General features: G+C 51.8%; 10 protein-coding genes across 10 annotated transcripts; 2 read left to right on the top strand and 8 right to left on the bottom strand.

Moving 5' to 3' along the window:
* Positions 1-131: 131 nt before the first annotated feature.
* N7473_012907 (uracil-DNA glycosylase) lies at positions 132-2,818 on the bottom strand (the record flags this gene model as incomplete). The annotated part of the gene is made up of 4 exons (XM_057158846.1): positions 132-929; positions 1,540-1,818; positions 1,895-2,354; positions 2,433-2,818. The coding sequence occupies 4 exons, from the start codon at positions 2,816-2,818 to the stop codon at positions 132-134; spliced, it is 1,923 nt and encodes a 640-aa protein (XP_057002800.1).
* A 525-nt stretch (positions 2,819-3,343) lies between these two features.
* pdiA (protein disulfide isomerase PDI1) lies at positions 3,344-4,977 on the bottom strand (the record flags this gene model as incomplete). The annotated part of the gene is made up of 2 exons (XM_057158845.1): positions 3,344-4,532; positions 4,598-4,977. 2 exons carry the CDS (start codon positions 4,975-4,977, stop codon positions 3,344-3,346), a joined length of 1,569 nt encoding a protein of 522 aa, XP_057002799.1.
* A 1,317-nt stretch (positions 4,978-6,294) lies between these two features.
* On the bottom strand, positions 6,295-8,269 carry atg22-1 (putative autophagy protein Atg22; the record flags this gene model as incomplete). Its single annotated transcript, XM_057158844.1, has 2 exons — positions 8,055-8,269; positions 6,295-7,985 (listed from the first exon to the last, which is right to left on the bottom strand). The coding sequence occupies exons 1-2, from the start codon at positions 8,209-8,211 to the stop codon at positions 6,295-6,297; spliced, it is 1,848 nt and encodes a 615-aa protein (XP_057002798.1). The 5' UTR covers positions 8,212-8,269.
* Positions 8,270-8,477: 208 nt separating this feature from the next.
* On the top strand, positions 8,478-12,390 carry N7473_012904 (mediator of RNA polymerase II transcription subunit 14; the record flags this gene model as incomplete). Its single annotated transcript, XM_057158843.1, has 2 exons — positions 8,478-9,735; positions 9,796-12,390. The coding sequence occupies exons 1-2, from the start codon at positions 9,046-9,048 to the stop codon at positions 12,388-12,390; spliced, it is 3,285 nt and encodes a 1,094-aa protein (XP_057002797.1). The 5' UTR covers positions 8,478-9,045.
* Positions 12,391-12,922: 532 nt separating this feature from the next.
* N7473_012903 (DNA polymerase epsilon noncatalytic subunit) lies at positions 12,923-15,238 on the bottom strand (the record flags this gene model as incomplete). Its single annotated transcript, XM_057158842.1, has 1 exon — positions 12,923-15,238. One exon carries the CDS (start codon positions 15,236-15,238, stop codon positions 12,923-12,925), a length of 2,316 nt encoding a protein of 771 aa, XP_057002796.1.
* Positions 15,239-15,621: 383 nt separating this feature from the next.
* On the top strand, positions 15,622-17,027 carry N7473_012902 (SHNi-TPR domain-containing protein; the record flags this gene model as incomplete). Its single annotated transcript, XM_057158841.1, has 2 exons — positions 15,622-16,692; positions 16,749-17,027. The coding sequence occupies 2 exons, from the start codon at positions 15,622-15,624 to the stop codon at positions 17,025-17,027; spliced, it is 1,350 nt and encodes a 449-aa protein (XP_057002795.1).
* A 385-nt stretch (positions 17,028-17,412) lies between these two features.
* On the bottom strand, positions 17,413-18,144 carry N7473_012901 (yippee/mis18 family protein; the record flags this gene model as incomplete). The annotated part of the gene is made up of 1 exon (XM_057158840.1): positions 17,413-18,144. One exon carries the CDS (start codon positions 18,142-18,144, stop codon positions 17,413-17,415), a length of 732 nt encoding a protein of 243 aa, XP_057002794.1.
* Positions 18,145-18,870: 726 nt separating this feature from the next.
* Positions 18,871-19,801, bottom strand: N7473_012900 (ornithine decarboxylase antizyme; the record flags this gene model as incomplete). The annotated part of the gene is made up of 3 exons (XM_057158839.1): positions 18,871-19,093; positions 19,153-19,564; positions 19,693-19,801. The coding sequence occupies 3 exons, from the start codon at positions 19,799-19,801 to the stop codon at positions 18,871-18,873; spliced, it is 744 nt and encodes a 247-aa protein (XP_057002793.1).
* An 866-nt stretch (positions 19,802-20,667) lies between these two features.
* On the bottom strand, positions 20,668-22,778 carry N7473_012899 (cleavage polyadenylation factor subunit MPE1; the record flags this gene model as incomplete). Its single annotated transcript, XM_057158838.1, has 4 exons — positions 20,668-22,004; positions 22,077-22,177; positions 22,235-22,532; positions 22,607-22,778. 4 exons carry the CDS (start codon positions 22,776-22,778, stop codon positions 20,668-20,670), a joined length of 1,908 nt encoding a protein of 635 aa, XP_057002792.1.
* A 1,040-nt stretch (positions 22,779-23,818) lies between these two features.
* On the bottom strand, positions 23,819-25,644 carry N7473_012898 (imidazoleglycerol-phosphate synthase; the record flags this gene model as incomplete). Its single annotated transcript, XM_057158837.1, has 3 exons — positions 23,819-23,908; positions 23,983-25,416; positions 25,522-25,644. The coding sequence occupies 3 exons, from the start codon at positions 25,642-25,644 to the stop codon at positions 23,819-23,821; spliced, it is 1,647 nt and encodes a 548-aa protein (XP_057002791.1).
* Positions 25,645-26,022: the final 378 nt, after the last annotated feature.

Genomic DNA, 26,022 nt, shown 5'->3' with positions numbered 1-26,022 from the left:
ATCCCCCTCCCCCTTCCTCCCAGGACGATCCAAATGCAACCCCACCGTTTGAGCCTGGTGGATCGCCTCACAGAGATGTAAAGATGCCGCTTCCGCGCCTTCATACCCCTCGCAATGGAGGGACATTAGTGCTAGAATGCGGATGCGTGTGTATCGGTCTGGTTCGAGGCCTGCCGCCATGGCGGAGACGAGGCCTCGATAGAGTTCTGTGCAGAAGGTGCGGGGTGGGAGGGGGTGGTGTTTTCTGTGAGGCGGAGGTGTGGATGGGCGGTGGGGTGTTTGGCTGCGATGAGGCAGATTGCTCGTTCGAGGAATGGCGATGTTGAGCTTGAATCTGTGGTTGTGAATGTGGTTTGGTCGACTAGGGGTATGATAGTGTTGACTTTTGAGAAATATAGAGCTGTGAGGGGTTCTCGTGTTGACGCGGGGAGTCGAGTACATGCTTGCATCGCTGATGTATATCGCTGGTTGAGCACAGCAGCCACAGTTTGGCTATCGAGAGCACCCGTCTCGGACGGAATCGCTGAAAGAGTATTCGCATCTGTATTCGCAGACGGACGTTTCGCCCTCGCAGCATCCGCACTATCAGGTGAACCAATCCAGAGTCCGATTCGATCGCGCAGAGGATTACCAATGGGCTCATCAAGTCGTTCACGAATGACCGCTTCAGGGTTTAAATCACCCACGAATCGCTCTGTACTTGATAAAGCTCGTAATGACGGGCCCGCGGACGCAGTTGCACTCGCAGTTGTGGTTGCACTCTGTGCCCGCGTGGCATCCTTCGAAAAAGATCGCGAGCGCTCATAGTTCAAACCATGAACATTGCCATTCGAAGATTGAGATTGACTCGTCGCGTCCACACCCCGGATTTTCCGTGGTGGTCTATGCTCTTCAACCTCCGAGCCTGCCGTGAGATGTCGGCATCGTTTCTATGGATGTTGTTAGTCTCGGTACCGTGCGAGGAGGATTACGTAGTGCACATAGTGCAGCGCAGTGTAAGTCTGTGTAGTGAAGTGGAAGGTCAACTTACCTTGCTTCGCTGACATGCCGGACACGCTTTCAAAGCCCGCGTCCTCGTTCGCGACTGCGGTGTATCGGCGAGCCAGGTGAGCTCCATTCGGGAGGTGGTTGAGTTTAGTAGCCTTTCGGGCCGCGTGCAGATAGGAAAGCTTAGAAGCTAAGCTCGGATGGCCGGTGTGGGTTTATCGGGTCGGGTGGTGGAGCTGGCTTGCTATCAGTATCACACGAGTAATCTAGCTAACGGGGTGAGGAATCCTATTGGTGTACTGTACTTAATTCATAGATTTGATGGATCCATGTTCGTTAGTACTATATTAAAAGTTCAATGGTATGTATGCAGAATGGATAGAAATGAGTATTGTAATCATTCTGGAAAATCTTCAAGACTAGTTTTGTATAGTTAAAACTCCCATGTCAAACCCTCAACGCCATCAAATACATAACCAAAAGAGTACAAGCTGGAAATGCCAGATAATACAAGTATCTGTACTTAAACAATGCCTATGTATCCTTTCATACCTTCTTAGCCTCCTCCTCCTCCTTCTCCGCCGCAACAAGCGCTTCAAGAGCATCGTCATCGTCAAACTCATCCTCGACAGGAGCAGACTTGACAGTCTCCTCTGATTTCTGTACCGGCGACGACGACACATTCGCCAAAGCAGCCGAGTTCTCCTTCTCAGCTACCGGCGGCACCACCACAGCGTTTTTAGTCGGCACAAGACTCCAGTCAATAATCCCATCTTGACCGTATCGCTCCGCGAGCCAGTCGTTGCATTTCTTGAAATGGCCATTGTCGAACTATAACAAAGATCACTGTTAGCATGGAACACGCAACCCTATCATCTTTCGCCAGAAAGGAAAAAAAAAATCTTACAAATCCACCATGCGCACTCAACGGACTCGGATGCACAGACTGCAAAACACAATGCTTCGACCTATTAACCTTGGCCACCCTCGTCCCCGCCGGCTTTCCCCAAGCCAAAAACACAACTCCATTACTCCTCACCCGCGCAACAAGGTCAATCGCCTTTTGCGTGAACTTCTCCCATCCCTTGCCGGAGTGACTATTCGCCACGTGTGCGCGGACCGTCAGACAAGTGTTCAGCATGAGGACGCCCCGCTCAGCCCAGGGAATGAGGAGACCCCCATTATTCGGGGGTGCCACGAAGTCCGGGTAGTTCTTTTTGATGCCCTTGTAGATGTTTACCAGCGAGGGGGGTGCGCGGGTGGGTGGGCGGACGGAGAAGCAGAGGCCGTGGGCTTGGTTGTCGTTGTGGTAAGGGTCTTGGCCGATTATGACGGCTTTGACGGTGTGGAGGGGGGTGTGTCTGGACCTGAAAGAACGGTGAGCACTGAATATGATATCTCCTGGGTAGTAAAGACGTTGTCAGTTGGTTGGGGACATGACTTACCAAGAATACACATCCTCCTCAGGAGGAAAAATCTTAACCTTCCCCTCCTTCTCCTTCTTCAAAAACCTCTTCAAATTCAAAAACTCCGTCGTAACAATCTCATCCTTAAGATGCGCCAACCAACTCTCATCCAAAGTGTCAATCTCCAACTGCAAAAGCTCCTTCTGCTCCGGCGTCAAGCTAGCAACCCATTTCTCTTTATTGAACGTGCTAGACCTTGGCGCAGTAGCGGTACCATTTATCCCTGATCCGTTTGTAGCTGTGCTAAGAGCCTTGGGTTTAGGAACTCCGAAGAAAGATGTGATGCTGCCGCCCTTGGGCTTTTTGGGATCGGCTGCGGAGCCGGAGAGGTGGTCTGCGTTGCGTTTGAGGGCGGGACTGACCATGGCGAAGAGTGGGGGGTGGGGATAGCGGCGAGGGAGACGGAAGATGGGGAGCATGCAAATCTGGTGATTCGAGGTATTGACAAGAGAGAGAGAGAGAGAGAGATAGAAGGGGAAAAGGGGGCTGGAAGGGGACTTGAAATTCCCCAGAATTTTAGTTGGTCTGAGACTTTGGGAGCCGCATGGATTCGACGCGTTACGCGGAACGCGTCCTGGATAAGATAAGCGGACTGGGACCAAATGGATTGGAGCTGTCACATTTTATCGACAGGAATACGAAGTACTACCTCCTTACTATGTATTGTTTCACAGTAAAATGATGATTATAGCTATTGTTAATTTTGGAATTATTGGAAAAGGACTACTCAGTTGGATGGTTGATCTACTGGTATATCCTGGTGGCCGGGACAAGTCTACGAAAGCTGATGTTGATCAACAGACATCACGGGGGTTTCCATTTCAGATGTGATGATACAAGTAACTATAGCAAAAGGAAATTCAAATTCCAACGTTCACACAAGATCACATTTACAGCTCATCGTGGATATCCTCCTTCTCAGTGGCAGCAGGAGTCTCGGCAGCCTCGGTGGAAGAAGCAGCAGAGGGAGCAGCAGTGACATCGCCACCCTCAGTAGCCTTCTTGCCACCAGCCAGACCGTCAATCTCGTACTTGCCGTTCTCCTTGATGAACTGGACAAGGTCCTCTACGGTGCGGGAGCCGGCGTACTCAACGGGAGAGTCCTTCTTGCCAGCGGGGAACAGCTTGATGGTAGGGAAGCCAGTGATGGAGTCGGGGACATCGTTGGCAGTAGCATCAACCTTGGCGACAACAACCTTGTCCTTGAACTCGGCAACGTCGGCGTACAGGGCAGCGAGCTCCTCGTACTTGGGAGCCAGAGCCTTGCAGTGTCCACACCAGGGGGCGTAGAACTCAAGCAGAACGTCCTTGTCGTTGTCAATGACAACCTCCTGGTAGTTCTTGCCGACGACAACGGTCACAAAGCCCTCCTGCTCCTCGGGGATGGGCTCAGACTTGATGCTGGGGTCAACCTTGCCGGCCAGAACATCCTCGATGAACTTGGCAACCTCCTTGGCCTCGATCTTCTTGGTCTGGTCGTAGGGGTACTTGGCGTTGTTGCTGGTCTCCTGAATGGCGAAGGCGGGGAACTTCTCGGGCTCCAGGTTCAGGTTACCAGCGTGAGCACCGAACGCCTTGGCGTCCAGAGTGACAATATTGATCTCACCACGGTGCTTCTCAGCAATGGGGCGGAACTCCTCAGCGAACTGCTCACGCTCCTCGGCGGTCTCGGCGAAGATGTAGGCGAGAGGGATACCAGCGGCCATGTACTTGGAGTAGGTCTCGGGACCGAGCTCACCAACAAGGGGAGTGCTGGCAATCTTGACCCACTTCAGGATAGCCTCCTCATCGAGCTTGCCATCGTAAACAGCCTTCTTCTCATCGAAATCCTTGTAGAGAACGATCGAGGGCTGCTTGGCACCCTCGGCCTTGGCGAGAGCGGCGTCGTCGGAGGAGCCAAAGAGGTAGTTGTCGCGCTGGGACTCGGCGAACGCGGTGAAGCTCTCGCTGGCGGTCTTGTCGGCGGAGCCGATGTAGCCGACGATGGTGATCTTGTCCAGGGTCTTGAAGTCCTCGAGGGTCTCCTCAGTGAGGATGGAAACGGCGGGCATCGACTGCTTGGTCATGTATGAGACGATCCTGTAAGAAAACGTCGGTTAGTCGATCATCCTTAAAGTGTAGCAATGCAATGACAAGCTACTCACGAGTCAGTCTGACGGGCACCGGCATAAGGCTTGTGCGAGTCGGCGCCACGGAAGACCTTCAGGGTCGGGTAGCCGTCAACCTCGTAGGTTCGGCACAGCTCCTCCTCAACTGTGCAGTCCACCTTGACGAGAGGAATGTCCTTCTCCTTCAGGATGGTGGCAGCCTCCTCGTACTTGGGGGCCAAGGCCTTGCAGTGACCGCACCAGGGGGCGTAGAACTCAGCCAGGACCAGCGGGTGCTCCTTGACGAAATCGGGGAAGGTCTCGCCGGTCAGGGCGAGGACATTGACGTCCTCAGCAGGTTCGGCGGCGGGCTCTGAGGCCGAAACGGCCGCAGAAGCGCCGAGCAGGCTCAGGATGAGAGGGGTGAAGGACCGCATGATGATTCAAATGATATTTCAAAAAGCCGCGATCACCTGGTGGAGTCAAGGGTGTTATGGTTAGCTGATGTTTTGAAGAAGATGGGAGAGTAAATAGAGGGATGTTGATTCAGGAACAATAACAACCAAGGACATTCAGGGAGATAGAGCCTAGGAAGATGAAGAGAGAGGTGAAGCTTACCCAAACGGCCTGGTATACAAAAAGAAGGGATGGGGTGGAAGGGTGGGAGAACGAGAGGTCTGGAGTGTATTTAATGATGACGGGATGGGGGCCGGGGTCGTAGAGGACAGTTTGTTCTTTGCGGCTGCGGGAGTGGAGAGTTGCAGAACAGCACAAGTGGAGCTCCCTTAGTTGCTGCTATGTAGGGCGCCCAAAAGCAAGGGGATTTATAAGACCCTTTGTACCTAACAGGTCTTGGGTACTTTTGGATACAGAACATTATTCAGTCTTTGTATTTTCCTACTATATTACGGGATTTTATTATAAGTCTTTGCTACTCAACGAATCTGCAGTAAAATATTGTAGTTGACTCTACAGTATGTGCATCTATTGTGGGCTATGTATACTTCTTGGACCCTTGGTCGAGTCAATTAGTTACGAGGTACTACTAACTATAGAAATGTAATTGATTACACTCTCGATGGGGTCCAATACCTTAAAATATTGGATCTGCTAATCTAAAGCTGAGATGTACTCCTCCCTCAGCTCCCTCAGGCCACATACCAATGATCAAGAAGCTGTCAACTCCTGCCTACAACACCTCTGCAGGGATAACCTTACACCTAACCACCTTCTATACTTCCCACAAAATCATATATTATGATCATGATTCCTATACCAAGTAATACTGTAATGCCTATTCTACATTCAAGGTACTCGATCTCCCTCTCGATCGAAAGGTACCTCGATACGTGCAGGATACATCCCGTCTCCCCGGATCAATTACGGCAATACGAGGCCCAGACTATTGATATAATTGCTTCTGGCCACGTTACCCGTGGGTTCTGCACGACGCTCGTGGGTTACACGTCGGCTTTGGAGTAATTGTCAACACCGTGGTCTTTACCGGTAGAATTGACAGTAAAAAATAATAATTGATAGTATACTTTATCCTAGAGAGTGAAGAATAGAGTACTTGTAATCTGTAATTCTGATTCCTGATGATGATCATGACGATCAATAATTACAACGATCTTCATGCAGGAACAACCCGACCAATCTACTGACTCCAAGCCTGAATATCGATTCTTCAAATGAAATCATAGTTGTCTATACTCCCACAGCTAGGTGAAGCTCACAAAAGCAAAAACCGAAATCTACAATTCAAGCACCGCAGGTACCAGACTCACCACAGCCACCCTACTCCTAGGCCCCGCTACTCCGGGCTCCTCCTCCGCGTCAACGGAGATCTCCCCGTATCCCGCTGTTTCAGAAAGACGGTCCAGTTCGGCACCTAGCTCTAGCGCATCCCGCTTGCCACGGTCCACATCCACCAGCAGCATCAATGGCAGTGGAAGGAATATGAGAATAGCCAGAAAGACAAAGGCCGGTCGGATTTGCCCGTAGCGATCGGTGATTGCCCCAACAATAGCCGGTCCAAATATGCTCGATCCCTTGTCGGTGATCGCGTACAAAGCGTAGAAAGCTGCCTCGTAGCCCGGTGGGATGAGCTCGGCGAAGAAGCTTCGGCAGTATGAGGAGAGGCCACCCATCACCAACCCATACACCGCGCCCAGCGGGTACATTTCCCAGGGTTGTTGAAGGCCAATCCCCATTCGCTGCACGGATGGGAAAAATCCGAGAATGCCGTAGATCGGAATAATCTCGAACAGAATAATGCAGGCAATGATGGTCTGCGATGTTTTAAGGCCAAGGAGTCCCGACACGTAGCTCCATGAGAATGCACCAAACACGCCGGCCACCATGACAATCACATTGATCAGTCCAAGCGCCGCGGGTTTCATATCAAGCTCGGTTTTGGCAAACAGCACCGCCGTGCCACTAACAGTCGCGATACCATCGCTGAGCAGAAACCATGCCGCTAGGAAGATCAGAATATCCTTCAGACGTCGTGCGCGCATAGCTGTTTTGGCAAGGGACTTCCACGAGTAGGTCAGGTATGCCGCCCAAGAGTCTAATGGCTTCCCATCACTTGCTAAAAGTGGAGGACCAGGGCGGGCGCGAAGCCAAAACATTGCTGGGATGGTAAAGACAAACCACCATAGCCCGATCAGGAACAACACCAGACGTAGGGAAAAGGTGGTTTGGTGAAAGACAACCACAACTAGGATTGCCATCATCTGTAGAATCACGGCGCCGACATAGCCTATTCCGATTCCATAGGAGGAGATCTTGGTGGACACCTGGAGTTCCACCGAGGTCATGATATCCAGTGGACTCTCTCCATCGTCTGAACGGGGTTCCAGGAGTGGAGTGGAGGCGTCGGGTCTTCGTAGAGCTTCACCTTCCAGTGAACCACCATTCTCTCTAGACGGGCTAGTAGCATCCAGTGCCTCTTGAACATCCAGGCTCTTTTCCAAGACCAACGTATGGTGGCGAACAAGGACCGGTAAGAACGAGTTGAGAAGGACAAAGGACGCACCAAAGCAAGTATTAGCAACGATAGCCAGGAGTGCTCCGAGAAGGTAGACTCGGGGAACCACTGCAAGGAACAACATCGTTGCAGTGGCACCAACGAACGCAAAAGTGACCAGCAGCTTCTTGCGATAGCTTCCATGATCAGCGGCACCAGACATGGATATGATTAGAATCGCTTGGACTAGGACGCTGAGTGAAAAGGTATACAAGGCGAAGCTGGCGGTGTTGATCTCGGCACCAAGGAAGAAAATGATACATTGGCCGGCATCGGGTTTTAGGATATGATATCCATCCTGGCCGGACATTTCCTTTGAGGGATTCCATGTTGGGGTACAGGGGGTGGTCTTATCGGATAGGAGCACGCCTCGATCTCGCGCCAGCTGTTCGAGAGTAATCGGAAGAAATGAGCCTATTCAGAATGAGTATTGAATGACGAGACCAAGCCGGTCGAGCCGATTCATCCATCAGCGGTACATACCCATGGCACACACGGTGAAGACCTCAGCTGCCCAGCCATAACAATACCAGCCCGCAAGCTCCCGCTTACTTGTTGGTCGTGGATCATCACCAAGGTAGTGTGGGATCAGACCATCGGCCTCACCTGTCTCACCTACCTCCACTTCGTGTATGCTCATCGTTGAAGCTGTAGGCCTAGAGGTCTAGACCTGTGGAGTTCCTTGAGGGGGGAAGCTTGGATAGCTATTGCGGGATGATGGTGAGGTCATTGGGGAACATTTCCGGTATCTAATCCGTAATTACAGCGTCACATTACCAATAAGGCGGTGGGAATGGGTCCAGCACAATGTAGGGGATACCAACCCCTAACAATACCAGGCACCAAGGCAGCAAAGTCTCGGCGGTGCGTGCGCATCGCGCTTTCACACTCGATCGCTTTGGGCGTCTCTACTTTCACCACTTTTGACAGCCTCATCTCACCTCACAGCCTCGGCCACTCCTGTCCTGACGACCTTTACAGTTCTCGCCAGTCCTGACGACAACCTTGATCTCCCCGCTGATTCCACGACCTTCCTTTCACCTTTGATTCGCATCGGAGATTGTGCAGCCAACGTCGGCGCAATTCGAACGGCCTCCTCCCCTCCTTCATAGCGTCACTTTCCTACTCACCATCCTTCGCTACCTCGGCCTGCCTACTTGATCAACCGTCTCTCGCTATCATCTCTCTACGAATATTCAATCCGGACTCTGGTCGTGCGCCCGGCTCCCCTTGATTATGACCGGGGCCATTGTTTTGGACGGCCAGTGATACGCATGGCACTGGGTTGAGAAACTCTCTCTTGTTAACTGGTTTTGAACCTCGGATTCTCTGCGTCCCACCGGTGCCGGCTGGTTTCGAGCAACGGCTCATCTAGGTCGCTCGGTCGGTGCCGTGCAGAAAGTCCGGGAAGGAAAGGCAATCTTACGAAACCGAGCCTTCCACGGCGAATTGCCTAACCCGTGCCTAGTCAGACATGCCCGGCGTCATCATGGAATATCACAATGGCGAGGGATCTGTGCGGAGGCCAGGTCTCAATGAGGCTACCAACGGCGCACACGGTTCTATGGGTTCTGAAAAGTTTGGTCAACGGCCGACCCTTTCGAATGGGCCTGTTCATGTGAATGGCACAGGACGCGAAGCCGACAGCTCGAACCAGCTTTCCAAGGCAACGCAGCGCATGGAGGAGCTCACCATAACTCCTTACGAAATCCCTCATATCACGCAAGGGTTCTTCTCATTCGGAACACTCGTCAATCGAGCCGTGCAGAATTGCTGGAATGAGCTATCAGAGTTGATCTCGGAATTGGCGACCATTCAAGTACCCCCGGATCATTCAACTGCACACGGCGCAATCGGAAAATCCCCCGGGAACCAGTCTGCGCAAAACATGCACAAGAAGCTCAAGATTTTGGAATGGGGACATGCCAAGAGAGCGGAGTTCATCAAACTCCTGGTCCTATCAGATTGGAGCCGACAAGCCTCGGAAGTCAGCCGGCTTATTGATATCCAAGGATTCATTCGCACGCGGCACCAGGCGTACTCTAATGCGATGAATTTCTTGGGTGTCATGAAGCAGGATCTTGTCCGAGCACAGGTGGCCAATCCAGATCTGAAAACGGCGCTGGAGGTCCTTGCCAAGGGCAGGGTGGCCTCTCTACCAGATGTGGGTTTTGAATTCAATGACAGGCAAAGCCCAGAATAAAGCTAATCTTTTCCGTTACAGTTTGGCTACAAGCCCCCAAAGCCGCTGTCTGCTCGTGCGACTCTCAAGAAGTTGCACAAGATCAACCGAATCATCAGTGCGAGGCTAATATTGCAAGACCAAGTACCACATGCCTTGCGACAGTATCGGGTTCACGACGGTCGAGTTACCTTCACAGTGGCTGGAGAATTCGAACTTGATCTTTCGGTTGCGCAGGAAGCAAAGACCTCCCAGTTCTTCTTCGTTGATATTCGATTCCTTTTCACTCCCTCTTCTCCGATTCCCAAAGGCCGCATTCTCAACGAACTTGAGGTGGAGGTTAATCGGATACTTTACAATGATGGCCTGCTTGCATGCTTCAATTTCTTGCATGGCTTGGTCCTGACAAACAAGATCAACACCCTCTTCAGGCAAGCTCAAGAGCTTGCACGAGGGCTATGGTCGGATTTGTTACGCATTGAGCTACTTCATCGCACACTTGTCGTTCAGTACTGGCCATCGAGGGCAGGACCCAAGAGCTGGATTGAGATCGGCGTTCGGAGGAGTAGCCCTGACTCGAGTATTAAGGTCCCACACCTCAATCTTCGCTGGATGCGCGATAGTCAACAAGCGCACAGCGTTGATATCAAGTTTGATACGGATGTACTCTCAATGGAGCGCATTCTTCGAAGTGTGATCGCGCTACATACGTCGCATGTGCTGTCATCTGCATATGCTACCTTGAGGAAGCACCTTTTGTTCGCCAACCATGTACTATCCCTAAAGGGACAGCTTTCTTCGTCAGAGCCAAGCGATTGCTATCTTGAATTACAGCTAACGACCACGCGGCATCTGCGGGTCTTTATTGAGCCGCAGTCTGGAGCGATCACACTTTCCGGTACACCGAGTGTGGTGGAGCGCTTGGAGGGCGACCGAGCTCCAGCCAAGCCAGCCGTAGAGGAGCTATTAACTCGGATCGCTCGCCTTCGCTGTGCTACTGCCGTGGAGGAAATCGAGTCCGGCACCAAGGCACTTGGCCTGGAGAGTGTCAATCACAGAGCAGTGGGACTGGACATTCGCAAACTCTTCCCTCCCAATACCGTCCGCTCGGCTTTCTTTACGCATCAAACGTGGGATCGTCGCTGGATCGCCGCCGCAACGAGCAGCATGGATGGCGATCAATGGTGGCTGGTGCAACTTCGGCCAGAGGCTCGGCGGTCGGCGCTGCCATATGGAGTTACTGACGGTACTTCGAGCCCCGCGCTGGCGCATGCTGTTAGCAGTACCCTGATGGGAACTGGGCGTCGTTTTGACTACACTGCATGTGCAGAGCTGGTCTACGGTTTGACCGGTATACTGGCGATCTATGCCAACGCTCGATGCTTGACAGATTTGCCAGGTGTACGTTTCCAACCAACTTTGGAGAAACTGGAGTTAGGATCAGACTTGCAAGTTCCAGATCTCTACATCGACTACAAACGATCCTCCCTCCCCGCAGCGTTCCAAATACCTTTACCCGCTTCGCAGTTGCAGAAGGACTCCTTCGTGGGAAGCACCATCTGTCTTTCATTCCAAGGAGTCGACCGAAAGAGCAACTCTGCAATCTTGGTGGCATCCGGTACATTGCAACGGCGCATCAAGTCTCTCAATATGCTCATTTCCCAAGTGGATCCCGACATTATCGTGCAGGACAAGGGAGGCGGTTTCGCGCTTCGTCTAGTTGTCCCAGCAGGACAATCCGCCGTTGTCGGTCTCTTCGAACGTCTGCAACGACTCGACTGCGTGATCTACATCCTCCAAAAGCTTATTCAGAAGGGCATGGAGCTGCAGGCCATGTCTTTGTCTCAATTCATATTCCTCTACGGCCCAGAGAAAAAGCTGCGAGCCACGTTCGGCATCGACGTCTCAGGACCTTCACCATCTGCTCCCATTAACATCCCTCAGATTATCTCACAAGGCACTCCCATCTTTAGCCTGCGCCTGAAGCTCAGCTTCGACAGTCCCAGTCCCCACCGTCGTATCCAAGAATCCCTTGGCGTTATGCTCAACCACCGCTTCGCCGAGGTCGGTATCGATCCTATTCTCGCGTTGATGGCAGATACATTCCCTCTCCTGCGCAGTCTGGATCAAATGATCACAAAACCCGCGCAGTCAGAGTCCGCCCTCGTACACGTCATCGTGCGCAGTCCCACCGTCTTCCAGATTCACTACCCAAAGCTAAGATATCGGTTCCGACTATCTGCGCATCTACGACAGGGCCGGATCGAGTGGCTCCTCGAGGACACCAACCGTCCACCTCCAGTAGAGCCCAGCCAAGTGTCGGCCGTGGTCCGCGAAAACGTCTACAATGCCAAGGGTGATGGTTGGCAAGGCCTCGGCGACGGTGCCAGAGCATCCACCCACCGCGTTGGAGATCTTCTTTCCAAGCTACACGAGTGTCTGGGCACATGTCAGCCCGTCCCAGAGCCTGAACCTGTCCTGCAGAGCACAAACGGGAACACGAAGCCTGCGCAGTCTAAACCTGCCTCGAAGTCTGCAGAGGAGAAACCTGCGCCCCCGCCACAGGCTAAACCGAAGACGACATCACCGAAGAAGAAAAAGGTAGCTGGGAACAACGATGTCATCACTATTGATTAATGCGATGCATGGAATGAACGAGGGACGTGCTCTCTGTGAGAGCGCCTGTTAACTCCTGGCATGGCTTGTTGTTTTAGATCTATTGGGGGCAGATGGATGTCTGCTTGCCCTTCATGCAATGTAATCCTAGAATTTTCAATGTGATATGCATAATCAAGGCTTCTTGAATTAGATGTGATTAGAAAGTCGGAGTGGTTGTAAAATCACAATATATAGTGATCGTTTCGACGTACAGTATAGTATGTTCAAGCCCTGACGCAGGAGCTGCCTCTATCGGATAACATGTAGGAAGATAGCTACAAGGCCGTTCAGGAAATTCATTCCAAGATATCAAATCATCCATCAAATAAAATGCCCGATGTGTCTCACTCAACTGCTTTATTCTTCTAAGACGTCAACTGTAAGTGATTATATGCGTAACTGAGTGCATGAACCTGAGAACCGGTATTAATACATATCAACCCAAACGCCCACTTCGCCAGTCTCGCTCGCCATGTAGCTTGAGGGTTCATCCAGCCTCTTGAGCATAAACCTAATACCGCTCCTCCTTAACCCGCCCCCGATTCCTCAACACATCAAACTCAATCCACTTCACAGCCTGCCCATCCCCCAGGGGCAACAACCGCCCAGGATTCATAACATGACAGCCCTCATAAGTCATACAGAACGGAGCAGCCTCAGCATCAGCCAGAACCAGTGCCGTCGGCAAGGGATATAATTGCACAGCAGATGAATGATCCCACAGTACGGGTCGTAGTTGAAGTGGGAAGGGGGCCATGGTGCCTTGATCCAGAATGGTCTTGACCAATTTGCGGGCCATTGATGCCGCGGCTGATGATGCCCCGTTTGATTTGGAGCCATTTTGTTGGTCGAGGTCGGGTGCGAAGGAGACGGCTTCGTTTGTGGCTTCGTCGAGGGTTTCTTGCATTGGATCGGTGGTCTCGGCTTCTTCTTCGTCTTTGTGCATGTTGATTGCTGTGCGGCGAAGTCTGCCTGAGATGTCATCGCGGAAGATTGCGATGTCGTGGACTGGGCCGAACCAGGAGAGACGGGTTGGGTTTGATGTCCATAGTGCTTCGCCTGCTGGTTCGGAGGTTTGGGTCCTGTCTAGCTCTGAATTGGCTGTTGCGAAGGCGCGGCGAATACGAGATGTGAACAGTTCTGGGATTGGTTGGCGTGGAATGGTGGATGCTGCGCCGGTTGAGAAGGATGATGCCCATGGGTCGTTGTCGCCGGGGACAAAGACAAAGGTTGAATGTTGGAGGAGCGCTGGGAAGTCTGCGAGAACCACTGCGAGTGAGTCGAAGTACTCTTTGTACTCGATGCTTCCGGCTCGGCCGCCACCATTGATGATTGCTTTTTGCACAAAGTTGCCAATCAAGACGAATGTCTGAGGGCGCTCGCAGAGTGCGAGATCGTTATATGTGCTGAAGACCTTGCGCAGAGCATCCAGCGTTTTCATGTTGTCAAGATTGACCTCGTTCAAGATGGCAACCTTCAGTCGTGCCGTAGACTCCGTAGACTCGGGTGCACCACGTAGGCATTTCTCTTGAAGTCTTCGCATACGTGCGCCCTGCGCGCGCTCACTGCCAGTTCCCAAGAAATCGACCCATCCGAATCCACCACTGGAGCTTACATCACCGCTGGCCTGGCGGGAGCCTGTTCCAAGGGAGATATCTCTCCGCTCGCAGGGAGGCCCACAAATTGATACTCCAACAAAGTGACCTCCAATGGCTCCTCCAACTCCATGATTCCCGCCCAGCATGGAGCCCTGAACCATCTCTTCCTCCTCGTAGATCCCGTCTACAAGCACAATCATTCCTGGCGCAAACCATGCGCCATCCTCAGGAATCATCCGAGCATGGCTGAGGTCCAATGCGACAGTTCCCGTCAAATCCACCAAGGACAAGTCGCCGGTGGGAGAAATGGAAAGTAGACCGAGAAGAAGATGCGATGTACCGCTTCGTCCGAGTAAGTTGGCAATTGGTGTCAACTTGTATGATTGCTGCATCCCAAGGTTTGACGATGATCGCTGGAGGGATGGCATGCCAGCAACACCCAAAGAGCTCTGGAAAGACTCATTTCGCAGAAGCCGTTGGTAAACCAGATTATAACGATCTCGGAACAGCGCAGTTTTGTGTGACGGAGGTGGAAACAATGTTGGTTTCGACTTGAGGGCCTCAAAGTATTTCTTGTCAACGTTGTACGTTAACCGTGGAAGGTCAAATGCGTCGACGACTTTGAGCCAGTGCCGTGAATGGCATGACAACTTTGACTCGTCTTCATCCACGTCCCCTGCCCTCATTGTAAGTGACCCTTGCGAGTGGTCATTGCTAGTATCCATCCTCCCAGCATCCACGCCGAGGCCAGAAGACTTTCCATCCTGGGAATTGCCCTTTCCTGCAACCACTCGCCCTCCGCTCATGCTGCTCTCGAGTGTCTGTAGGATGGCCTTCAACGAGGCACCCTTGCCTTCTTCCACGATAACGCCGCCTCCTGCTCGTTTCCAGATCTTGGCCACCTCGTCTAGGGCCTTCTCCGCCAATCCTTCTTCGCGCCATCCTGAACCACAGTTTTTGCCAATGAACACGGCTAGAGTTTGTAGTGCCGATGACGAGATTGTGAGGTTGTGCTTGCGAGTGAATGTACGGAATGCTACTGGTCGAAGAGTCGCGGGTGGAAGCAGGATAGGTAGGATGGAAGTCTTTGTGGGCGGCGCATGGCCTCTGGGCATTCGGAATGGACGTGCAGGTGTTGCAAATGCTGGTGAAGATGAGGGAATCGGATCTTCAGCTCCAGCACCCATTCTGAACCGATCTGGATGTCGTGGGGTGGATGTCGGGTCCATTGTGTCGGCTGGTCCTCGCTCGATGTCGTGGCACTGGGATTAATTGAACGTAATAGATGAAATAGGGCAGATGCAAGTATCGGCTAGCAAATGGCGCATCAAAAATAATCCCTTGTACACAGTAATTGCGGGGACATTATTCGAGCCTTTAGATGTTTGCAGGCCGCAAAAGGGCAAGTTGGAAAAAGGCCGACGCGTGACGCGCCGCGACCGCGCCGCAAAGTGCTGAGCTTATCGGCTATCGCTTTTCCTTCCTTCTGCGCAACTTGACATCTTCACTACTCTCTTAACCTTTGCGCCCCACCCTGCCTTTTCTCTTCTCTCTTTCTTTCGACCTCTCTTTCGCCTCTCCTACATCTTTCTTCGTTCACACAACCTACACCATGGCTGACGCCGAGCAGCCCACAGCGGCCGATCATATTGCAGTCCCCACCGACAAGCGCGCGCAGCTGAACGATTTGATCACACGAGCTGCCGCCAAAGATGCGAGCAAGGACCACAATGCTGCCTCAGAGCTCTACTCACAGGCCACTGAACTTCAGGCCGAACTGAACGGCGAGCTCTCACCCGAGAACGCGGATCTCCTCTATGCGTACGGAAAATCCCTCTACAATGTTGCTGTGAGCAAGAGCGATGTGCTGGGGTCCAAGGTGGCTGGAGAGCCCAGCAACGCCCCTGCGCCAAAGGCTACATCTGCTAGGTCCGCTTCTACTGACGGAAGCTTGGTCAAGGACGCCATCTCGAGCTCCATGAACCAGAATGCTGCCACACCCTCGAAAGATGTCAACGCGCAATTGGACGCCGCGCCTTCGAAGCCCTTCTTCCAATTTACCGGTGACGAGAACTTTGTCGACTCCGACGATGAGGACGAAGAGGAGAATGGGGGAGATGAAGACGAGAATGATGATGACTTTGAGGTTGCATTTGAAGTCCTCGATCTGGCGCGCATCCTCTATCTCAGGAAGCTGGAGATTGCGGAGGAAAGCAGCACGGACAAAGGCAAGGGCAAGTCGGTTGATCTGCCCGCGGACGTGAAGCACATCAAGGAGCGACTAGCCGACACCTACGACCTTCAGGCTGAAATCTCTCTGGAAGGCGAGAGGTTCTCCGATGCCGTGAATGATCTGCGCACTGCTCTCGACCTTCGCAACTCACTCTTCCCATTCGAGGATCCTTCCGTTGCAGAGTGCCACTACAAGCTTTCACTGGCTCTAGAGTTTGCGTCCGTCCAGCAACAGGGAGAAGAGGATGACAGCCAAGAGAAGACCGTGGACGAGGAAATGCGCAAGGAGGCTGCCACTCAAATGGAGCGTGCGATTGAAAGCTGCAAGGTTCGCATGGCTTCGGAGGAGAAGAAGCTGGAGGCAGACAAGGATATGGAAGAGGATAAGGTGGTGGCGGCTAAGCGCAAGATCTCCAACGTCAAGGAGATCATCGCCGATATGGAGCAAAGAGTAAGGATGCCATCATTCCCTGTGAAAGTTATAATTTACTAACTATCATTCTTTAGCTCATCGATCTCCGTCGGTCACCAGTCTCCATCGAAGAGAAGGAGAAAGAAAACGAGGCCATGCTTAAGGGTATCCTCGGCGAGATTGTCGGTCAATCGGTCACGGATCAGAAGGCCCGCCTCGACGCCGTCAGCAAAGAAGCCACCGATCTCTCCTCCTTGGTTCGACGCAAGCCTGCTGCTGCCCAGACCTCCTCTCAACAGACATCATCTAAGCGACCTGCGGATGATGCTTCCGCAGATGGCGAGTCAAAGCGCGCTCGTGTTGAAGATGCCTAAGCGTGCTCTCGACTTCTATGCTTGTGTTCACCCCTTTCATTTGCTTTTCTGGCGTTGCTGGAGCACCCCCATGTATTTTACCTTATGTCCCTTTGCTCCTCATGATCCTCAAATAGTCCCTCAGTGCTAAAAAAAAATGGGATCACATCATTTCGATCTTGCCGATTGCTACGTGCATAAGGTCATGATGATAAGAATATTCATTTCCGATATTATTGCAATAAACGTATAGGATATTAAGTATTAATGTTAACAATGGGTATACCACGCTGCAGTATGAGAATAAACAATACAAACCCAAACCCAAGCCCAAAAGCAGTCATTAATCAAGTAAGTCATGAAAAGCATCATTAATCTTGTCCACCTTCCTCCTTCACATCCCCCATCACGAAATCCCAAAAATCGCAGTCGCAGGCCGTCGCTCAATCTTCCGACTCCTCCTTCGACTAGCCAACCCAGGACTCCAAATCCCCGCAAACAGATCCTCACACTCATCCTCATCCTGACTATCAAACTCGGCCTTGTCTTCACTCTCATCCCCAGACCCAGACCCTCCACCTCCCACAGCCCTATCCCCATCCCCATCCCCATGCTCATCCTCAAGCGCCTCCCAACACGAACTAGCCGTAATCTTCTTCGTCTCCAAAATAAACTTCCCAACCTTGTATCTCTGCGACTCCTCCTCAGCCGCAACATACTTCCACCCTAACACAGTCCCGCAAAACGCACAGCTCACATCGCTAACTGTATGCGCGCCTGTGACCAGCTGTCGTGGTACGGGGTGTTGGAGAATCGTGTTGGGGAGGGAAACGGTTGGTGAGGAAGATGCGCTCACTGAGACGGCGCTGGCGACGGGTTCGGCGGAGACGAGGTATGCGCGGCCGTGGCGGCCGGTGAAGCCTTTGCTGATTATTTGGGAGGTTAAGCAGAGGTGCGCCGCGCAGGTCGTGCAGTGGAGGTAGGAGAGGTGGCCGGTTAGGTATTTGGAGCCGTTGGAGGTGGAGTTGATAGGTGGAGGAGAGTGGGTTGTGCTGGTAGTGGTGGTGTGTTTGGTGGGGAAGGAGGGGATAAGGAACTTTGGGAAGGAGAGGGAGCGGCGGGACTGGTCTTTGGACATGGTTTATGAGATTTGAAAGCTTTGGAGTTTGGTCTTATAGAGGGAGGGAGGGAAGAGAGTGAAAAGGAGAAGGTGAAGCTAGGGATAGAAGTAAGTACGAGGGATGTTGTGGTTTATACTTGGGATTGGCAGTGCTGAGGTCATCGGGTTGTGTTATCTTAAGTGGGGAAATCGACAGCCACCATCAGAGGTGATAACAAAGTACAGTATGGGGTCCGGTACTACAAGTGGGTCATCTGATTTAAGCTACAGTAAAGTAGCATCTAGATTGGAACCAGGTTACATTACGAGAAGAGAAGAAGTGATCATAAGGGAAAGCCTGATTGTTTGCTTCGGGCTGGATGTACTGTCTACACTAGAATATAGAGATCATGAACGGAAAGTGTCTCAGTCAGATATCACCACTTCAATTTATTAGACTGCAGTCAAAAACAACAATTATTAAGAGAGAGAGAGGGGGGGAAAAATCAACTGGTAACGATAAGCGTAGTCCTCAATTCAGCGCCTAGGTAGGATGAAACATGGCACATTCATCATCATACGATGATTTGCTTCGACTCAACTACATTCCAGATGCAGCACAAACAAGAAATATTATGAAAGAGGGGCAGAAGAAAGAAAGAAAAAAATGGAAGAAACAGTATCTTCCAGAGATAGTCCGGCAACCCGAGTTTGGATACCATAGGACATGTCCATATCCTATCATCAGCCCGAGAAGCCCGTCGACTATACTTCAGCAACCAAGAAAAGCCATTCCGTGCTAAGTGCCGGTCCTGCTGTAACGGCTGTCCCCTTGATCCACGGATCCAAGGTAGTCAGGTTGAAGCCGCACCATCCGAGACTGCGAACGAGCTCCATCTCATCGGCGTGCTGGGAGCGGTTGACGCAGGCGACAATCTGGGAGCAATCGAAGGCGTCGGTTCCCGCCAGTTCGAAAAGTGCGATTAATCTGTCCATATACATTAGCGACCAAACATGTAGACGTATAGTGAGAGAGTGATGTCTTACCCAGATTTCAATCCCTGCCCGATGGTACCGTCCTCGAGGAAAACGAACAAGGTCCGCTCATCGTCCTCACCCGCTACAAAACCGCGGTAGATTGCATCGCCGCTGTAGTCCCACACCTCGACCCATTTTTGAATCGATCCATAGTGGTCCCCGAGACGGTGTTGACTGTGGTGTTGACTTGGCTGAGTCTGTTGGAACGTACCCATTCCCAGTGACTCCTGTCCGACGTCGATCCTCTCACCAAGGAAGGTCGCGGATAGTGTGTCACAGAAGAGCCTCTCACACTCTTCCGGAATGGTGTGCGCCGCCTCCCCTTTGGCTTTAGACTCGGACCAGTTGTTCCCGGTCCAGCTGATTGTCCCGCTGGGCGCGGGGCATTCGAGGGGAGGTCTTGGGGTGGTTTGTTTAGACCCTGAGGGGACCTCAGGGATACCACTGTGCTCCTAGAGGAGAGAAAATGAGACGTTAGTATGGGCGGAAACAGGAAGGGGGAGGCCATGATGTCGATAGGGAAGAAGAGTGATGATGTCTTTGACTCACCGGCGCCCAGAGTAGTGCAGTAGTGGAAGCCGTGGACCTTGGCGGTACCCGACTCGACGGTGTAGCAGCTGGCGGTGACCGTCGACTCTTGAGCGAGAAACCGGGACATTTGATTGTAATTACTACTGTGGTTACTCATGTATTTCGCCATGGCTGATTTGGTCGTAGTGATTGGTGGAAAAGTGGTATTGGACGGGTTGGGATTGAGGAGACTGGAAGTTGGATTGGATTTCGAATTGAGATTCGAGATTAGAGAGACTTGAATTGTGAGTTGTGGAGTGGAACATGTACGGAGTATGAGGACGATGGGTGAGGAAGTGGAGAGACGAAGAAGGGAAGTCGAATCGATTGGGGGGTTTCTCCCAAGTCACCTGATTCTGGCCTCACCGTCTCCGGCGGTTGGGCACTGGGCGATTGGTGCACCGTGCTCGACTGGACACAGTTGGCTTCTGGTCTTGGCTTAGGATTTCATTCCTTGTGACTCATTATTTCCTGTGTTGTGTTACAATGATTGTATCTACTGTGATATCTGAAGATTTTACCGAGATAGCTTTCGAAAGATTACAAATATAATTGCAAAAAGACTAACTTGCTTTGGAACTATGGGAACTATGTCCATAAAGTGATATATCCTAGTAGGGAAGCTAAACTCGAAGCACAGGAAACACAAGAAAAGAAAAAAAGTATTCAATGATGAGTGAGACCACTCGACTAGAAATACATGTCATGAATGATGCTGAAAATGCAATCCTCCCGGCCGAGGCCATGCATGATGCGAGTGAAACGAATATAAAAGCAGCAAGGGCCGAGGCCATATGCAGAGGCAACCAATAAAAAAAAGAAGAAACCAGTAAGGCCGATCGCTGTAAAGAAAACATAAAAAGGGGGGGTGTATACATCAAGAGAAGAACGGGAAGAACCCACAGCCATCCGTAACGCCAGGCATATCCTATGAGACGGCCGCCATTATGGTCATCACAACTCCCGATAGTCACTCGGTCGCACCCGACGATTCCTCGCCTGGTGTCGTTGTGGGTTCACCGGCTGTCGGAAATACGGTGAGTCCTCTTCACGGTTATATGGCCCGCTGAACGCAGTTCGTTGCTGATTGGCAAAGTTGTTGTTTATCGCGGGATTTTGGAAGCCCGGGTTCTGATTTGGCATTGCGCCACCCATGCCACCCATGGGGAACATCATCGATGGATCGCCGTTGAACATGTTCGGGAAGGCATTGTTCTGATTTCCATACATGTTGCCCTGCATTTGAGGGAAGGGCATGTTCATCGGGTTCCAGCCGGGTCCCATTGGATTTGGGAATCCATTCTGCATGCCCATTGGGTTCATGAAAGGCATGGCGTCGTTGCCGAAGCCGCCGTTGGAAAAGGGAGGCATCATGTTGTTAAAGTCTCCAAAGGGCATTTGTGGGTTGAAGGGCATCGTTTGGTTGGGGACGATAGTCGGTGCTTCCTTGGGAGTGCCATTCGTAGTGGTGCTAGGACCGGTGCCAGCACTAGTCGCTTCGGGCTGATCCTCGCTCTTTTGTCTTTTGGACGCATTACCAGAGTCGGCGGTGTCTGTTGTCTCACGAACCGGTTCATCCTCGGCAGGTCTCTTCTTGGATTGCGTGGAGACATCATCTGCGCCTTGTTGAGATGGAGAACGCTCTTTCAATTCTGCATCCTTGGAGAGATCTTGATCAGCAGTAGCAGCAGCAGCAGCAGCGCTACCATTCACTGATGGCCCATTCTGTACCATGGTAGTGGCGAGCTGCTTTTCCTTCTCTTTCTTAGCCTCAGCCTTCTCTGCCTCGTAAGCTTTGATTTTGGAAGCCGCTTCGTCGTCAGGTGTAAGGTTATCAAGTAAGACTCCCTCCGTAGAACAACCAGGGCACACAAAGTCACTTTCAATCAAAGCATTGGAGATACAATCATTGCAATATGTCCTGTGACAACATGGGGTCTGTGTAGGCTCTAAGAACATCCTCTTGTCAATCGGGCATTCCAGACCTCGAGCCTGCAGCACCTTGCTCTCCTCTGCTGCAGCTGCCTCGGCCGCGGCCGCGGCCGACGCCTTTGCTTTTTCTTGGTATAACTCCCACGCTGCTTTATCTGGCCGCGCAACGACAAAGTCTCCATCGGCATTCACCATGACTCCCGTGTTCCTCGAGTCATCGTTGGACCCGTCAGGCGCCAAGGAGTCCGGTTTCTCGACCTTGGTCTGCAATGATCGAGGGATACCCGTGGATCGTTTGACCCTATACTTGCCATCGAACTTGGGGTCGTTGTTTGTCGGGCATGCTTGAATCCAGTGGCCTAATTAGAAATTGTTAGTAATGAGTCAAGAAGTATGAAGGAGTACGAGGTCAAGGAATCGATAGAACATACCTTTCTCTCGGCACCGGTAGCAAAGATATCCAGGAGGAGGAGGGTGATCGGGGACGTTGACAGGTTTTCCTCTGCCACGGCCGAAGGGGACCGGGGTGGCACTGTCAAATTGTTAGCATCGTCGTTTTTGAGTCGTGATCTCACGGGCATAAACTTACTTGGCCATCTCCTGTTGCTGCTCCTTCCACTGGCTAGCTTGCAGATTGAAGAGCGCATTGATCTTCTCCTCTTCCGTCTGCGCATTGTTAAGCTCCAACACATTGCTGGTCACTGATCCTCCCATCCCCGGTATAGCTCGGGTCGTCGAGGGTTCGGTCCTGGAGGCATTGCGAGCGTTGACGGGCATTTTACCGGAGACATAGCGAGCCGCGCCACCCTTGCCAGGGCGTGCTGCGGGTAGTCGACGGGCGATGACGGAGGTAGACCGGGGAATAATCATGGTATCATCGTCGTACTCTATGGCTAGTGGTTAGATTTGATATTCAAGGTCTTGCGTAGTATAAACTGGACCGGGGTTTTGCGTCACCTACCTTCTCCAGTATCCTCGATGTAAATTTCCAGTTCAAAGTCAGACCCATCGCCCAATCTACTCTGGTTGATGATCTCACGCTTGAGTTCGAAGACGGAAATACCAGTGCCATCGAAAGTAACCCGTGAGGGTTCTTTCTGGGACTTGAATTTGAAATGAACTGAGGATGACATTGTATTGAAATCTGTGTGCGAATGCGAGCAAGGAGATGGAGAGAGAAAAAAAAACAAAGGAAATCTTCAGGGACTGGTTCTTAGATTCGGACCGAACCTTTGAGCTTAGGAAGGGGAACCCTCAAATCACAGAGGCGAAAGCTCGGAGAAGAAGGAGAATCAACGGAGGGAAGGGGAGTAGCAGAAGTACGAGGGGGATAAAGAGCAATGGTGTCAAGGAGAAGAGGGAAAATAAGCCAGCAATGGATCAGATCCGGGATGAAACTCCGCGGGCGAAGACACACAAAGAGAATGTGTCTTGGGGAGGGGGGGGGGATTGGTTCTTTTTCTTTATGGGCAGAAGTGGATGATCGATAGGCTTCTGGTCTATCGGGAATGCTCGAGAGGAGAGACTGAAAATGAATCTTTCTCTTGAATGTTGAAAGGTGAGCGGTCACACTGCATACAAATGACGATCAAACACTGATGGATACAATTGTGTCGAAGACAGAAAAAGGCAAAACACAAGGAAAACTGTCGCCAGGCAAAGAGACACCAGTTGAGAAAAGCGATATCAATCCTTCTCGTGTCCTCTCTGAACAGCCACCTCCGTCACTTGGGAAGAGGAGGTTCGATCTCACCACAGACGCGTTGAGAAAGGGACTTCCGTGGGTCAGTCGCTGGCGTCTCGGAAGTTATTCGGAGATGGTTGCCATGCACAGACGCGATGAGTCTGATGTGGGATTGACTGTAAGAACCCGGATGAATCAGGGGATGGTGTTAGTGAGGTCGAAATGCGAGTACTTCGATGAAGTCGGAGAGGGAGAGGAGGCGAGGTGGTGAGGTGAAGTGGCGACCGGAAAAGTTCACCTGACGCCGCTAATTTTACCGCCTTGCTTAGGTCATCGAGGGGCAGTCCGGTCCGGTTCCGGACTTCTTATCTAACTCACTGTGTACGCAGTACTAACTTAATTTACGTGCGCAGAGACTGGTCTATGTGTTCATTCAACGTAAATTCTATCTATATGAAAGCGGTTACCGCTCCAAGATCATGCCTTCGCTCAAAGATCGGCTTCGAATTGGCGCACCAAGAATCCCTCGGTCTTGAGGTGATCCTTGACCTGGCTCACGGTATACTCTCCGCGGTGGAACTAGATCATGTCAACCAATGTCAGCCAGTGCCTTTATACGGGTCAAAAGTCGGATATCCTTGATTGGAACTTACCATGCCTGCGCCCAATGCCGCATCGGTCGTCGTCTTGCTAAAGACCTCTGCAAAGTGATCCGGTACTCCAGCTCCACTGGAGGCAATGACGGGAATCTTAATGGCGGCCTTGACATCGTTGATCAGCTCCAAGTCAAAGCCACTGTTGCTACCGTCCTTGTCGATGCAGTTGAGCAGGATTTCACCAGCACCCATCGCCTCCACGGCCTGCACCAGTTGTCGCACATCCATATCGCGAGTCTCACGACCACCCTTGACCGTGCACTGGTACCAGCAGTAGCTCTGCCCGGCTGCGTTGGGGTATGCAGTCTTCAACGTGTGGTGAGTGGTGTCTTCTGGTCGATCCACGTAGACCCGCTTAGGATCGACGCTCACCACGACGGCCTGTTTGCCGTAGGCGTTGGAGATTGTCTCAATGGCTGTGCGTCCGCTCAGTCCGGATTTGTAGTAGTCTTCGGCGGCAAAGACTGCGTCTGAGCCAATGCTGACCTTGTCTGCACCGGATTTGAAATACATCGTCGCAACGTCCAGCGCGGGAATAGTGGTGCCGTCGGTGTCGACGGTGTCTTTGATTCCTCCACCAATGGTCAAGGGAACAAAGACAGTCTCTGATGTCCTCCGGAGAATCTCCAGCATAGGTGTGTCTGCCACGGGGCAGTTGCGGAAGGATGTGATGTTGAGGAAGGTGACTTCGTCGGCTCCTTGCTCATAATACTTCTTGGCCATATCGACGGGCTTTCCAAGGTTGCGAACCTGGCCGCCTGCCTCCGCTCCACTCTTCTCGCGCACATCATATTGGTCACCCTTGGTCACGACGAGATCTCCATTGTCATTTGCTCGCACATCGAGGCAGGCAATCACTCGGCGTGTCAGGCCATCCTCCTTACCAGCAAGCAGTTCTTGGGGAAGAGATTGGAATTGGTCACCGGTCAAGAAAGCGCGGATAACTCGTAGTCCAGCCACACCACTCTTCTCGGGGTGGAATTGAGCACCGAAGACATTGCCCCGGCTGATAGCGCCGATGAATTCCTCCTCACCATATGTAGCTGTCGCAACCGACCAGCCGTCTGCCTCGAGTACTCCGGGGTGGTAAGGCGCCGCGTACGAGTGAACGTAGTAGTACTTGCTAGTCGGTCTCAGTCCATAGAAACTCTGCTTCTTGCTCTCAATTTCCGTGTTCATCGCCGAGTTCCATCCGATGTGTGGCACACTCTTGGACTTGTCGTCGAACTTTTGAATGCTCATGGGAATGACACCCAGGCCAGGAACGTTGGGATCTTCTTCGGAGCCTTGGAATAGAGCCTGCAGACCGACACAGATTCCCATGAAAGGCTTTCCGGATTCAATGTGCTGGCGAATCGGGTCCAGGAAGCCGCCCTGCTCCAATTGCGAGAGACAGTGGCCGAAGTGGCCGACACCGGGGAGGATCAATTTCTGTCATGCAAAGCAAATTGTCAGTCCGGACATTCAAAAAGGAATTGAACAATTGGGTGGCAATCCAAGGCCAGTTGTCCATTATAGCTTCGGAATTTCACGTACATCGGCGTTCTTCACATCTTCGGGGGTCTTGACCCATTCCACCTCATATCCGACCTGGTTGATCGCATTGACCAACGAACGGATGTTCCCCGCAACATAGTCCAAAAGGTGAACAGTCGGCATTTTGGAAAGAAATTTCTGTAGTCACAAAGGCGACGTACAGTGTATGAGGAATGAGTCTCGTGTTTTTAAGCCTGGAGGGGAAGATCGGAGTCATTCGACAGCCCCTCCAAAATTCACCCCGCTGAGTCATACGCCCTTCGTTTTTCTGCCCGCAGAAAGTCCACCGAGTTGTGGGGAAATATCAAAGGTTCTAACTGCTTTAGGTTAGTCAGGTCCTGCACATGGGATCCACGGTCACGTCTTGGCATCTTCATACAGTCAATTATCTATGGGATATTGAGTCATATGAAACAATTTAGAATTCGGCGAGAAACAATGAGTGCTATAGAGCAAAAGCATGACTCTGATTTCATCCCAAGAATATGCAGCTTGTATGAT

This window comes from Penicillium subrubescens, assembly GCF_028828155.1.
Source record: "Penicillium subrubescens strain IBT 31985 chromosome Unknown utg000011l_segment0_segment0, whole genome shotgun sequence".
In the NCBI taxonomy this organism is placed as follows: domain Eukaryota; kingdom Fungi; phylum Ascomycota; class Eurotiomycetes; order Eurotiales; family Aspergillaceae; genus Penicillium; species Penicillium subrubescens.
The sequence above is the reverse complement of the archived record's forward strand: the minus strand, read 5'-3'. Positions and strand labels throughout refer to the sequence as shown.